This window comes from Periplaneta americana, chromosome 16 (genome assembly GCF_040183065.1).
Source record: "Periplaneta americana isolate PAMFEO1 chromosome 16, P.americana_PAMFEO1_priV1, whole genome shotgun sequence".
Lineage (NCBI taxonomy): Eukaryota > Metazoa > Arthropoda > Insecta > Blattodea > Blattidae > Periplaneta > Periplaneta americana.
Window position 1 is genome coordinate 186,065,854 of NC_091132.1, and position 15,660 is coordinate 186,081,513.

A 15,660-nucleotide genomic window follows, 5' to 3' on the forward strand; every position below is an offset into this window, starting at 1 on the left:
TTTATGTTAGGGCCTATTGAAAATATTTATTTGTTTACAATAATTAAAGGAATTACTGAAGGAAATAATAATAATGGAAAACAAACTTTTTGTATGAACTTTGAGTTATTTTCTTAGAAAAATGAAGTGTGTGTTGTTATATTGGTAATCTATTATACTTATTTATCATCCGAAATGGAATTTATCTCAGTTATACATTACAATTGGGGACAAAACCAACTGTGGTAACTTTCGAGGAATATCACTTTTGTTGACGTCGTACAAAATTTTGTCCAATATTCTTTTGAGAAGATTAACTCCGTACGTAGATGAAATTATTGGGGATCATCAGTGTGGTTTTCGGGGTAATAGATCGACTATTGATCAGATTTTTTGTATTCGACAGATAATGGAGAAAAAATGGGAGTATAAGGGTACAGTACATCAGTTATTCATAGATTTCAAAAAAGCATATGACTCGGTTAAGAGGGAAGTATTATATGATATTCTTATTGAATTTGGTATTCCCAAGAAACTAGTTCGATTAATTAAAATGTGTCTCAGTGAAACATACAGCAGAGTCCGTATAGGTCAGTTTCTATCTGATGCTTTTCCAATTCACTGCGGGCTAAAGCAGGGAGATGCACTATCACTTTTACTTTTTAACTTCGCGCTTGAATATGCCATTAGGAAAGTTCAGGATAACAGGCAGGGTTTGGAATTGAACGGGTTACATCAGCTTCTTGTCTATGCAGATGACGTGAATATGTTAGGAGAAAATACACAAACGATTAGGGAAAACACGGAAATTTTACTTGAAGCAAGTAGAGCGATCGGTTTGGAAGTAAATCCCGAAAAGACAAAGTAGGCTATATGATTATGTCTCGTGACCAGAATATTGTACGAAATGGAAATATAAAAATTGGAGATTTATCCTTCGAAGAGGTGGAAAAATTCAAATATCTTGGAGCAACAGTAACAAATATAAATGACACTCGGGACGAAATTAAACGCAGAATAAATATGGGAAATGCGTGTTATTATTCGGTTGAGAAGCTCATATCATCCAGTCTTATGTCCAAAAATCTGAAAGTTAGAATTTATAAAACAGTTATATTACCGGTTCTTCTGTATGGTTGTGAAACTTGGACTCTCACTTTGAGAGAGGAACATAGGTTAAGGGTGTTTGAGAATAAGGTGTTTAGGAAAATATTTGGGGCTAAGCGGGATGAAGTTACAGGAGAATGGAGAAAGTTACACAATGCAGAACTGCACGCATTGTATTCTTCACCTGACATAATTAGGAACATTAAATCCAGACGTTTGAGATGGGCAGGGCATGTAGCACGTATGGGCGAATCCAGAAATGCATATAGAGTGTTAGTTGGGAGATCGGAGGGAAAAAGACCTTTAGGGAGGCCGAGACGTAGATGGGAGGATAATATTAAAATGGATTTGAGGGAGGTGGGGTATGATGATAGAGACTGGATTAATCTTGCACAGGATAGGGACCGCTGGCGGGCTTATGTGAGGGCGGCAATGAACCTTCGGGTTCCTTAAAAGCCATTTGTAAGTAAGTAAGTATACATTACAATTATTTATAATAAAAGTAATTCATTACACTATTATTACATTAGATTATTTATCATCATCTTAATGCCATTCTTCATGTTTATAGTCTCTGAGGTGCCATGGTAAATTTATTATTTTCTCTTTTTTCTTATACAGTTCGATACAAATTATATAAATAGGCCTACTGATGTTTACTCATATTGACTATATTAACATAAGTTAAGAAAATAAAACAAACATTGGAACAAATATAATTTCAGTCTAAGTGATACTGCATTACAAAGAGGCGTAAAAACTGTAATAAACCTGTGGAATGCTTTCACAGCTCAATAGAGACTTAAACCTTGCTTCTTTCGAACAGAAATGAAATCGAACTATTCGAAAAAAAATCGAAAATCGAAAAATCGAAGGAGAATTGGGAGGAAAATTTAAAAAGGTACGCAAACGCGTCCTTGCAAGGGGTTGGGGGCTGTACAAAACTAAATATGTGAGCTCCAAGCCTGTTGGCCACTAGTCTCACTCCGGGTTACGCTGCTCCTCTGAAGGAGCTCTAGAAAATTTTGAAGGGGAAGCCGAAATTGGACGTAACCTCTTAGGTACCACATACGCGAGGGGGGGCTGAGATTGATCAAGTGATCACGGAACGGGGCGAGGAGGAGTTGGCTGGTGTTTGCCGTTAGAATGGCAAGACGCCGTCATCTGTTGTTCGATGACAAAGCACGTGAAGGCCGTCGGAAGAAGCGCCGTGAAATCTAATCTGCAATTTGAGAGTTCCCTGTCCTTTCAATTTGCAACTTATTGAGTGACCTCGTATATTTAATAGACTATATTATGTGAACTAGGGCATACATCGTTTATAATAAGGGTGGAATATATATGGGGAAGGGCATATAGGTCCGTGGCCCATTTCTTATAGGGCTCATCCCAACATTTGTCTTACGCCTGAGGAAAACCACGGAATACCTTAGGCAGGATGAGTTGTCTCATATAAGAGACTAGCCAATTTGGCTATTATGTAGGAGGTGATTGTTGTCATGAGCCTTGTTGAATTGTCTCAATTTTGAGACAAGCCATTTGGCTATATGATAAATCGAACTATTGATTTTGAGTAGCTTTTAAAAAGATTCTACAGGGGTGATATTCCTTGCTGGAAAGCGACTCCGAATAGCTCCTTTCATCTAGGAACTCTAAAGAAGAAAAATTATTCAATATGTCTTTCAAAATACAGTTATCAACAAATGGGAGATAAGAGTCATACTCGAAAGGCAGTGGTTTCCAATATTTTTCTGCGACAAACTTTAGGCTCCTCATTTTTGTTTCCATCATTCATTTTGCATATAAGCTTATGGCCCTAAGTTTTGCTATTCTGATTGTTGGTGGTTCCATTGATGATCATTTGAGCCGTTCAGAGCAAGAGTGGTGTAAGTCAAAATTGGGTAATGAGGTTTAAAGTAAAAATTCTGTAAAATACAGCGCAAAGTAGCAATTAATATGTCCTTCTTGCTATCCACTGACTACTAATAGTTTAAATAAATTGAATATTAATTGCTACTTTGCGCTGTAATTTACAGAATATTTACTTTAACCCTCATTACCCATTCTTGACTTACACCACTTCTGCTCTGAACGGCTCATTTTACTGACAGTTTACCTCTTTCCCAGGGGCGTATTTTGCGGGCTACCGGGGCTACCGGCGGTAGCTCAAGGAAATTACAAAAGAAAAAGTTTATAATATAACATAATGTAATAATTTTGTATTATTAGTTTTACCATAGTAATTAAAATTAAAGTAATTGTTAGATATATTTTGTGTAATAATAGGGTCAGCAGTAGCCCGAACCCTTTAACCAGTATACGCCACTGCTCTTTCCACTATAAGAAAATGTGAGTTTAGAGTAATTAATTAATATGAAATACGACTTTAGAGTAGGTATTTAATTAACATAAAAGTTAAACAAAAATATAATTATAGCATTCCAAAATTATAAAATTGAATTTTCAGAAGCTTCTATCACCAGTATTGTACATGGGATTAAGCCTAAAAAATTGTTATCTTTAGAAAGTAAAATGAAGAGGCAAACGGCTATGATATTGCTTATGTGTAATTAAAAATGTGACATCATAAGCTGTTACAACTAAAAAAATGTACATACTATATAAGTGATGACAGTTCTTCCTTTTTTTTTTTTTTTTTTTTTTTTTTGATCGCTAGATGAATTTATTATCATACCCTTTTTATTGTTGATTCTATTTAAATTTCGTATTTTTTCAAATTATTTTATTACATTCCATTTGTTATATCCTTCCTTACGTTTTTCCCTATTAACTATCTGTACAAACTGAATTGATTTTATTATATTCCAATCTTTAGATCTGTATTTTACTTTATTTTTTTCTATTACGGTATTATTTTCATGTTGTTTAGTGTTGATTTTGTTATGCTATTATTTTTTGTAATATGTCAGTACCCTGTTCTTTAACTTTTTTGAATTTCATGTTGAAGATATACCGATAAGCTGTCACAATTTGACTATAATTATGTGTGTATATTCCGCCTTTGCTTATCATACAATATGAATGAATTAATTAGTCATATTTTCTCATTAACGTTTTCGGTACGTAAATTGTACAATTTACGTACCGAAAACGTTAATGAGAAAATATGACTAATTAATTCATTCATATTGTATGATAAGCAAAGGCGGAATATACACACATAATTATAGTCAAATTTTAACTTTTTTGTTAAATTTTCACTCCTTGTATACTTTGTCACCTGTTAGAGTGTAAGAGAAGGCCCTATGGCCTTTACTCTGCCAGTATAAATGAATAAATAAATAAATTTAAATTAAATTAAATTAAAATAACAGCCAGAAACAAAATTCAAAACCAACATAATCATTGATAAGATGTTTAAAACAGCTGTCACAAATACCAAATTTATATGAACTGCAGTTTTTTTTTTTTTTAGAAAATTTTGGTGGAAATGAAAGTAAATTTTTACATTAGATACTCTGGTAAAAAAAAATGAAATTTTCTTCCTTAAAATCATGAAAAAATTAAGGAAAATAAAATAAGTCCTTTTTAGTAAATATACCCAGTTTGGAGCACCTACCTCTAAAACTTTGTTATAATTTAGTTATAAGACTTTGAATACAGATCTATAGTTTTGCAACTGCACTCTTATTATAATACCCCATATATTTTTACACAGTATAGCAGGGAATACGTTCTCGCACTACATATCGACAATCAGGCCACACAGTGGAGGTTTATACAGACATCTGACAAAGAACTTGTCCCTGAGGAACTGACTGGGTAGAAACTTATAACACAATGCTTATGGTAGACACAATATGCACTAAGAGATTTGGACCGGTGTCAGATCGGAACAAGAATCCAACATTTCTGATATTGTTGCAGGATGTCTGCTGACTTGGTGAGGTGTGGCGTGTGTTTGGAGCGCTTCAATGAGGATGAACGGAAGCCCAAGTTCCTGCAGTGCTACCATACTTTCTGCGTGCATTGTCTGCGCAGACTCCAGCAGAAGGTTATTATTATTATTATTATTATTATTATTATTATTATTATTATCACCACATATTTCAAAAAGACATATGACTCGGTTAAGAGAGAAGTTTTATGTAATATTCTTATTGAATTTGGTATTCCCAAGAAACTAGTTCGATTAATTGAAATATGTCTCAGTGAAACTTACAGCAGAGTCCGTATAGGCCAGTTTCTATCTGATGCTTTTCCAATTTACTGCGGACTAAAGCAGGGAGATGCACTATCACCTTTACTTCTTAACTTCGCTCTGGAATATGCCATCAGGAAAGTTCAGGATAACACAGAGGGCTTGGAATTGAACGGGTTACATCAGTTTCTTGTCTATGCAGATGACGTGAATATGTAAGGAGAAAATCCACAAACGATTAGGAAATTCTACTTGAAGCAAGTAAAGCGATAGGGTTGGAAGTAAATCCCGAAAAGACTAAGTATATGGTTATGTCTCGTGACCAGAATATTGCACGAATGGAACTATAAAAGTTGGAGATTTATCCTTCGAAGAGGTGGAAAAATTAAAGTAGGCTTATCTTGGAGCAACAGTAACAAATATAAATGACACTCGGGAGGAAATTAAACGCATAATAAATACGGGAAATGCCTGTTATTATTCGGTTGAGAAGCTTTTGTCATCTAGTCTGCTGTCAGAAAATCTGAAAGTTAGAATTTATAAAACAGTTATATTACCGGTTGTTCTGTATGGCTGTGAAACTTGGACTCTCACTTTGAGAGAGGAACAGAGATTAATGGTGTTTGAGAATAAGATTCATAGGAAAATATTTGGGCCTAAGAGGGATGAAGTTACAGGAAAATGGAGAAAGTTACACAACGCAGAGCTGCACGCATTGTATTCTTCACCTGACATAATTAGGAACATTAAATCCAGACGTTTGAGATGGGCAGGGCATGTAGCACGTATGGGCGAATCCAGAAATGCATATAGAGTGTTAGTTGGGAGGCCGGAGGGAAAAAGACCTTTGGGGAGCCTGAGACGTAGATGGGAAGGTATTATTAAAATGGATTTGAGGGCGGTGAGATATGATGGTAGAGACTGGATTAATCTTGCTCAGGATAGGGACCAATGGCAGGGCGGCAATGAACCTCCGGGTTCCTTAAAAGCCAGTAAGTAAGTAGTAATAATAATAATAATAATAATTATTATTATTATTATTATTATTATTATTATTATTTTATTATTATTATTATTTTAATAATCTTAATTTATAATCAGAATTGAAAAGTACCAAAAGAAATTTATGTACACTGCTCATCTTACAGATAAACTGACCAGATTTTTCGTTGGTCAAAAGACATCCTTTACTGCATACCGGTACATGAAATAAAATGCGTGGACATAATAATTATTACATTTTTTTTTCTTTTGCACGTAGGAGAGACCCAAAAGCTTGCAATGCAGCCTGAGGCTTATTGTGCTTACCACTCCTATTCTGTGAATGATCGCGCTCTTGTACAAGTACAGCACGTCGCACTGTGAACTTAACCTGGGCTGTTGTATGGATGATGATGATGATGATGATGATAATATGTGAATTAATGATAGCAAAATGAGTCCAAGGTCCAACGCCGAAAGTTACCCAGCAATTCTGCTTCAATTGGTTGAGGGGAAAACCCTGGAAAATACCTCAACTAGGTAACTTGTTCCAATCAGAATACGAACCCGGGCCCGCTCGTTTCACGGTCAGACGCGCTACCCGTTAATCAACGGTGGTGGACATTTATTCATTTCATTCAGTGTTCTGCCCAAGTGTATGTCTTTCATTGCAAACCCAGCTTTCTTCAGTCTTTCCTATTTTCTGCCTTCCTCTTCGTCTCCTCATATGATCCATATATCTTAATGTCGTCTATCATCTGGTATCTTCTTCTGCCCTGAACGCTTCTCCCGTTCACCATTCCTTCCAGTGCATCCTTCAGTAGGCAGTTTCTTCTCAGCCAGTGACCCAACCAATTCCTTTTCCTCTTCTTGATCAGTTTCAGCATTATTCTTCCCTCACCCACTCTTTCTAAAACAGCTTTGTTTCTTATTGTCTGTCCATTTGGCACATTCCATTCTTCTCCGTATCCACATTTCAAATGCTTCTATTCGTTTCTCTTCACTTCGTCGTAATGTTCATGTTTCTGCTCCATAGAATGCCACACTCTATACAAAGCACTTCACTAGTATCTTTCTTAGTTCTTTTTCCAGAGGTCTACAGAAGATGCTCGTTTTTCTCGGTGGACATTATTAAGGTAGGTGTCCCTGATATGGCCATGATAAGATTTGAGAATTTTTCTAGCAGCCATTTTGAAAAAAAATGTAAATCACTTTTTTCTTACTCGTTCTCAGTCTAATGGACTTTCTTAAAACAATTTCCTTTCCCCATAAAAATAGCTTTGATTGTCCAAAAAGTCCCAAATTCCAAAAGTCTACCTAGTGGCCATATCAGGAACATGTGCACATGATATGGCCACCCTCATTCCATGTTCTACAAATCGTGATTGTTTTCTGCTTGATAGCGCAGTTGTGTTAAAATTAAATCATTTTGGTGTAAAATGAATAAACATGACATTTAATAATCTTTTTTATAATTCAAAAGTGTAGTCAAAACAGATTTTTCCATAAAAAAAGTACGTTGTTTTTCTTAAAATACAAAATTTTGGCGTAATCCCAGCTATAAGGCATGTAAATTTGTCAGGTAAAAAATAAAAGTGAAATGAAATTGATATGGCCATGGTGCATTTGATATGGCCATATCAGGTGCAGGTAAGCTTTCACGAAAATCGTTTGATTATGAACAACTGGTAAAAGATACGCCATCAACTACAACACCAATCAACAGAACATTAAAAACTGAATGGAGTACGATGGTTTTCATGAAACAAGGCTTTGAAAAACATGCATAAAACAAAGGAGACTTACCAGAGAAAAATAAGAAGAGGTCACACGAAAACCGCAAAACAGGCAACTGACGCCATATTGCTCAACCTGACTGGATGGAAAACGATCAAGTGACATAACCAGGATGCCCTTTCACTGGATGCTGCTGCAATTTAGCGGATTTTTTGGTTAACTAACTCACAATAGGCCATATCAGGAACATGGCCATAACAGGAGCACCCACCTTACATTAAAAATGCAATGATTATTATACCAATGCAAATAATATTTTTATTAATGACTGATCACAGATATGAGCCTGTCTTTAGCAGAAGACAAAATGGTGTTATTGCTTAGCCTTTATTTTTATATTTATATTCATGGGATGACAAAATTTTCTTCAGTAATTTTGGGAAACACTTAAAAAAAATTAAGAATGATTGCAAGATAGTTGGAAATTTTAGTCTGTCGTCATAATGACTATTACTGCTTTTACTTGTAATTAATATTTTTTGGAATGTCCAAGTTTTGTATATTTTGCACTATAAGACCTACTGTTTTTACAGATGTATTTTTACTCAGAAGGAAAATGAATTAAGTGATCGATGAAAGGTGATGAAGTCTGACATTCTGGTCCCTGAAATGAACAAATATTTCTCTCCAGCGTTTGTCTACAGAATTTTCTGACCTATTCCACAAATTTACTTGTTCTGAAAGTTACATTCTTCATCAAGCAGAAAAGCTGGTCAAACATATTCTGTGTGCCTATCAGTATTTTTAAAAAGTCCTTGCTTAGCTATCAACTCAGTGCCCTTTTCCACCTCAAACCACAAAGGAACATGCTTCAACGAAGCCCACTAGAAAATATCTTGACAAGAAAACATTCTCATGGGGGACAAATAAAAAAGCAATTTTTTTTTCTTCCACTATGTTAATAATATCAAAACAAGTGCTTATACAGATTTTGGCCACTCGGACGCAATTACGAGGGACGCCAAGAAAGTAAGTTTCCCTGAGGCCGTTTACAGAAAGAAAACAATTTCATGGAAAGATTTATTGCAATAGATATATCAATTTGTTAAGCTATTTTTCAATATATTCTCCACTGGAATATCCCACCTCCCTCAAATCTGTTTTAATATTATCCTCCCATCTACGTCTCGGCCTCCCCATAGGTTTTCACCCCTCACTCTATATGCATTTCTGGATTCGCCCATACGTGCTACATGCCTGCCCATCTCAAACGTCTGGATTTAATGTTCCTAACTATATCTGGTGAAGAATAAAATGCATGCAGTTCTGCGTTGTGTAACTTTCTCCATTCTCCTGTAACTTCATCCCTCTTAGCCCCAAATATTTTGCAAACACCCTTAACCTCTGTTCCTCTCTCAAAGTGAGAGTCTTAGTTTCACAACCATACAGAAGCACTGGTAATATAATTGTTTTATAAATTCTAAATTTCAATTTCTCTGACCATTATTATTTTTAATTCTAATGTTAGAATAATTCCAATAGATTTTATAAATTTTGGTGGTATTTTATTTTGTTTCAGACAAATTATTTTATTTCTAATTACAGAATCAAAAGCATATGTATAATCAATAAATATAATATATTATATAATTTCATAGGCTTTGTAACTCTTTACAAATATCTGTCTTATAATAAAAATATTATCTATATAGTACAAGTATATCTTCCTTACTTACTGGTTTCTAAGGAACCCGGTGGTTCATTGCCGCCCTCACATAAGCCCGCCATTGGTCCCTATCCTGAGCAAGATTAATCCAGTCTCTACCATCATATCCCACCTCCCTCAAATCCATTTTAATATTATCCTCCCATATACATCTCGGCTTCCCCAAAGGTCTTTTCCCCTCTGGCCTCCCAACTAACACTCTATATGCAATTCTGGATTCGCCCATATGTGCTACATGCCCTGCCCATCTCAAACGTCTGGATTTAATGTTCCTAATTATGTCAGGTGAAGGATGCAATGCGTGCAGCTCTGCATTGTGTAACTTTCTCCATTCTCCTGTAACTTCATCCCTCTTAGCCCCAAATATTTTCCTAAGAACCTTATTCTCAAAAACCCTCAATCTCTGTTCCTCTCTCAAAGTGAGAGTCCAAGTTTCACAGCCATACAGAACAACTGGTAATATAACTGTTTTATAAATTCTGACTTTCAGATTTTTTGACAGCAGACTAGATGACAAAAGCTTCTCAACTGAATAATAACAGGCATTTCCCATATTTATTCTGCGTTTAATTTCCTCCCGAGTGTCATTTATATTTGTTACTGTTGCTCCAAGATATTTGAATTTTTCCACCTCTTCGAAGGATAAATCTCCAAATTTTATAGTTCCATTTCGTACAATATTCTGATCACGCGACATAATAATATACTTAGTCTTTTCGGGATTTCCTTCCAACCCTATCTCTTTACTTGCTTCAAGTAGAATTTCCGCGTTTTCCCTAATCGTTTGTGGATTTTCTCCTAACATATTCACGTCATCTGCATATACAAGAAGCTGATGTAACTCGTTCAATTCCAAACCCTCTGTGTTATCCTGAACTTTCCTAATGGCATATTCTAGAGCGAAGTTAAAAAGTAAAGGTGATAATGCATCTCCTGCTTTAGCCCGCAGTGAATTGGAAAAGCATCAGATAGAAACTGGCCTATACGGACTCTGCTGTAAGTTTCACTAAGACACATTTTAATTAATCGAACTAGTTTCTTGGGAATACCAAATTCAATAAGAATATTATATAAAACTTCTCTCTTAACCAAGTCATACGCCTTTTTTGAAATCTATAAATAACTGATGTACTGTACCCTTATACTCCCATTTTTTCTCCAATATCTGTCGAATACCAGTATATCTATTTGTACGAAATTCTATTTGAAGATCCTCTAATTTATTTTCAATTATGTTTGTTAATTCGTTACTTAGCAAAACAGTAAACAGTTTATATGCGAAGTTTAACAACATTATAGGTTTGCAATTATCACTGTTTAGTGTATCTCATGTACAGATTTTTCCTCCATTCCAATAGTTAACTGTTTTCGTTCTCTCAAATACCAGTAGGCCTACTTAGATTGGTTTTAGCATTCCTCCACCATATTTAATCCAGGAGGGATTTTATTTGATCCAACTGTTTTGTTGCACTTGAATTTGATTGATTATATTGTATAGCTTTAAAAGATGGTGGACTGATATTTAACAAGTTTCATTCATCAATTCTATAGTGATATAGTAAAAAATTGTTCTAAGTTGTCACATGACATGTGCTGTGCTTGCAGAGGAAGCCTGAAGATGGCGGTGGGTTGGAGTTCCTGTGTCCCAGCTGTCGCAAAGTGACGCGGGTTGGGAAGAAGGGCGTGGCAGCCCTTCAGGATAATTTCTACTTGTTGCCGCTGAGTGCGGGTGATGAGGTGTACCTGTCTGACGACGAAGTCATCGACATTCCTGCCAGCAGGTGAACATAAAATAATTTATGTAAAGATTATTAATTTTCTGGACCTACAGAATTATCTGTTACGGTTATTATTGGTTAATAATGAAGAAAAATTTGCTCCGGTACCGGGGATCGAACCCATGACCCCCAGTTCTACGCAGTGGGTGCTCTATCACTGAGCTACGCCGAGGCTCGATCCACAGCACCGGATTGAATCTTTCTCCTTTGGTTTTCCCCTTCATGGCCTTACTCCATGTTAGACATATATTATGTCATCATACATCCCATCTCACTCTCTCACTTTACTCTTCAGTATTCTTCAAACCTCTAACCCTAGCTACTTAGCTTCTTGTTTTCAACATTTGTCCTCATATCACGAAATAGATACTCGCCATTCCTAAACACAGAACATCCTTCTACTCTTCATCTTTCACCATCTCTGCAGCTCATCTCTGGAACACTCTACCACAACATGTCAGAGACTGTTAGACATTGTCTAGTTTCAAAAATAAATTCAAATTGTACTTTCTCAATTCAGATTCCTCTCAGTTATAGGCCCTTTTCTCTGTGATAGTTTTGTAAAAATATAGGCTATATATTTCTTTTTCCTTTCTTTCCCCTTTTTGTTCTCTTTATCATTCGATGAATTTATTATCATAGCCTTTTTGTTGTGAATTTTATTTAATTTTCATATTTCTTTTCTCTTTTATTATTATTTTATTACATTCCATTTTGTTATATTCTTCCTTACGTTTTCCATATTAACCATTTGTACTAAATGAGTTGATTTTACTATATTCCAATTTACTTTACTTTCTTTTTTTCTATTATGGTATTATTTTCATGCTGTTTAGTGTCGATTTTATCATCCTATTATTATTATTATTATTATTATTATTATTATTATTATTATTATTATTATTATTATTATTATTATTTTGTAATATGTTAGTATTCTGTTCTTTAACTGTTTATTAAATTTTAACTGCTTGTATACTTTGTCACTTGGTGGAGTGTAAGAGAAGGCCCTATGGCCTTAACTCTGCCAGTATAAATAAAGAATTATTATTAAAGAGCTCACTCATGTGAGTAACTTGTGCGGTCGGGACTCCACAGTTTGTTTGCACTGTTAGATGAATAATCTATGTAAGCATTATTAATTTTCTGGTCCTACGGAATCATCTGTTATGGTTAGGGTTACCATACGTCCGGATTTTGCCGGACATGTCCTGCTTTTTAGGTATGTGTCCTGCATCCGGCCAGGCATTGTATACAATCGGAAATTGTCTCGCTTTTCTTTCTCGCCAATTCTCAGTGGACCAAAGAGAGAAACACTCTTCATCTGAGGAATTATGTTTGTGAAATTTGATTCAAGATAACACTATGGTGTATGAATTTTCACAAGTATTTACTGGATAAAAAAACAACAAAAAAAAGCATTCCTTGCTCAAACAAGTTGGGTCATCACAGAAGTATTAACAATGAGAAAATTAAACAAGGTAAAAGCTTATCCACGTCCAAGGTCAGTGTAACAGAGGTTTACTCCTCCGAAATGGCCAGACACCATCATGTTCGATCCTTAATTGCAGCCGCTTTGAAAAAAAAAAGTCTTGGACAGTAGAAGAGGAAGTTTTTTGCCTTGCTACTAATGGCTCCTCTAGACATATTGACATCATAGCGTATTCCCAGACTACCAAGAAAGGTTATATAATTGATCCTACCATAAGGATTGAAATGGGGAGTAGCCAGCCGGAGGATGTCAATCAAGAAAAGATCAACATTTATCTGCCAACAGTTGATTACTTCAAAGCAAAATACCAGCTTGAAAACATTGAGGTGATTGGTCTTCTTATTGGACCTCGTGGTGTGATTCCAAGTTCTTTGAAAGCTTCAGGAAGACTTTTGAACTATCACAGACACTTACTGCTGACATCATAACTTCAGTTTTGAAATGCTCTTGCCAAATTCTGAGTCATCATATTCACTTTGTTTAATTTCTTTTTCTTCACTTTATAATTCATATATGTTTATTTTAATTTTCTGTCAACAAATTTATGTAAACATTTAATATTGTAAAATTCATGTAGGAGAGTATACTGAGTCCTTCTGGGCTACCTCCAATGGGAGGCAGTTAACAATTTAAAATTGTAATTATTAATTCATATAATTCAGTCGTTCAGAGCGAAAGTGGTGTAAGTCAAAATTGGGTAATGAGGTTTAAAGTAAAAATTCTGTAAAATACAGCGCAAAGTAGCAATTAATATGTCTTTCTTGCTATTCACTGACTACTGACAGTTTAAATAAATTGAATATTGATTATTACTTTGCGCTGTATTTTACAGAATGTTTACTTTAACCCTCATTATTCATTTTTGACTTACACCACTTCTGCTCTGAACGGCTCAATTCATGATAATCTAGCTATCTATCTTCGTAGTGTATCCAGCTATTTGCTGACAACACGTGTTCCACTATGTTTCACTATGAATTTCCTCTCCTTACAAATGATGGGTAAAAGCACGATGCTGGTTGTATATTTCAACAGCCACATTCCAAAGATGGGGTGTATTCAATATGTATTGGAGAGAATTGTCCAAGGTTACAGGGATCGCAGATTTTAGATTAGTTCTATGGATGTTTGTGACAGGGCAGTTTAAGAGGATATGTTCCAAATCTTCTTCTTTATTGTTGCACCAGCAACAACTACTAGAGTCAACAAGATTAAAGCAGTGAAGATACTTCTGAGTGATAATATGGCCTGTCCTGGCTCTTGCTAAGAAAGTTTATATGTGTCTCGGAATGTTGCGGAACATTTGTAAATCATTAGGTTTCTTTTGAATGTTTTGAAGTACTTGGCCTTTATCAGAAGAAAGCCATAATTCGACCCATAAATTTGTTAGATGAGAATTAACTGCAGAATATGCGCTGGTTAAAGAAGTTATGTGCAAAGGTTTCATCATCATCATCATCATCATTGGCGCTACAGCCCCTGGTGGGCCTGGGTCTCCCTTAGTAATTGTCGCCATCCGTCTCTATCTTGTGTAGCAGCCTTCCAATTCTTGCACCCCAACTTCCTGGCATCCTCTTCCACTCCATCAATCCATCGCAAGTGCGGTCGAACTCGTCTTCTCTCACCTCCCGGATTTGTTATTACAATTTTTTTTACAAGGTTCACTTAGGTCCATGCGTATTACATGTCCTGCCCACCTCAATCTGCCAGTTTTAACTGTATTGATTACATTTGGCTCTCTAGAAGTCTATATAATTCATAGTTGCATCTCCTCCTCCAGAGACCTTCCTCAAATGTTGGACCATAGATCCTTCGCAGAATCTTTCTTTCGAAAATCTCCAATATTTTTTCATCGTTTTTGGAGATTGACCAAGTTTCTGCCACATATGTCAAAACTGGTCTCACTAATGTTTTGTAAAGAATAATTTTTACTTTCCTGGATAGAGCATGCGAACTAAAGTGATATTTCAAGCCGAAATATGCTCTGTTTGCTTTCATTAATCGATTAGAGATTTCTTTGGAGATGTTATTATCACTAGTGACCACTGATCCTAAATATGTAAAGTTGTCAACTTTCTCAAAATTATAATCTGATATCTGCAGGCTGTCTATCTTGTCAACTATCTTTCCATTATCTGCCAACATATATTTTGTTTTCCTCTCGTTGATGATGAGGCCTATTTCTTTTCCAGCCTGCTCCAAGGAAAGGAACACTTCCTTTACATATTTCATGGATCTCCCAATAATGACAATGTCATTTGCAAAGGTTTGGACCCCAAAGATGTTGCCTGTTTAACAATATTATCTACGATCTCATTTCCAGTAATGCCGCAATGACTGGGTATCCATTGGAATACTATTTTTTTTTTTAAGATTTAGTTGATTCAATATTTTTTGTATAGAGATTGTAATTTGTGCATAGAAAGTTGGAGTATATTTCATGATATTTAGAATAGCTCCCATCGAGTCACTGAAAATGCATACAATTATATCAGATAAGGTAGAGACATTTAAAAGAGCTGCCTCTATGGCCAGTAGTTCTGTTTCCAGACTAGAGGGAGATGAACATGATATATAATATTTAAGGTGATTTTTAAGAATTTTCTCACGTATATATAACCAAACAGGTTGGACATTACATTTAATTTCTATTGCACATGTTGAGGTAGTTTTAGGCACTCCCAACCTCCCTTGGCTA

General features: G+C 35.4%; 1 protein-coding gene across 2 annotated transcripts in view; it reads left to right on the plus strand.

Annotated features, from left to right (window-relative positions):
• Nucleotides 1-15,660, plus strand: part of LOC138692235 (uncharacterized) — a 75,367-nt gene that overhangs the window by 55,339 nt on the left and 4,368 nt on the right. For both annotated transcript variants that reach the window (XM_069815368.1, XM_069815367.1), the window contains exons 2-3: nt 4,975-5,101; nt 11,298-11,473. In XM_069815368.1, coding sequence (XP_069671469.1) covers nt 4,976-5,101; nt 11,298-11,473 — 302 coding nt within the window. In that variant the 5' untranslated portion in view covers nt 4,975. The remainder of the gene's footprint in view (nt 1-4,974; nt 5,102-11,297; nt 11,474-15,660) is intronic.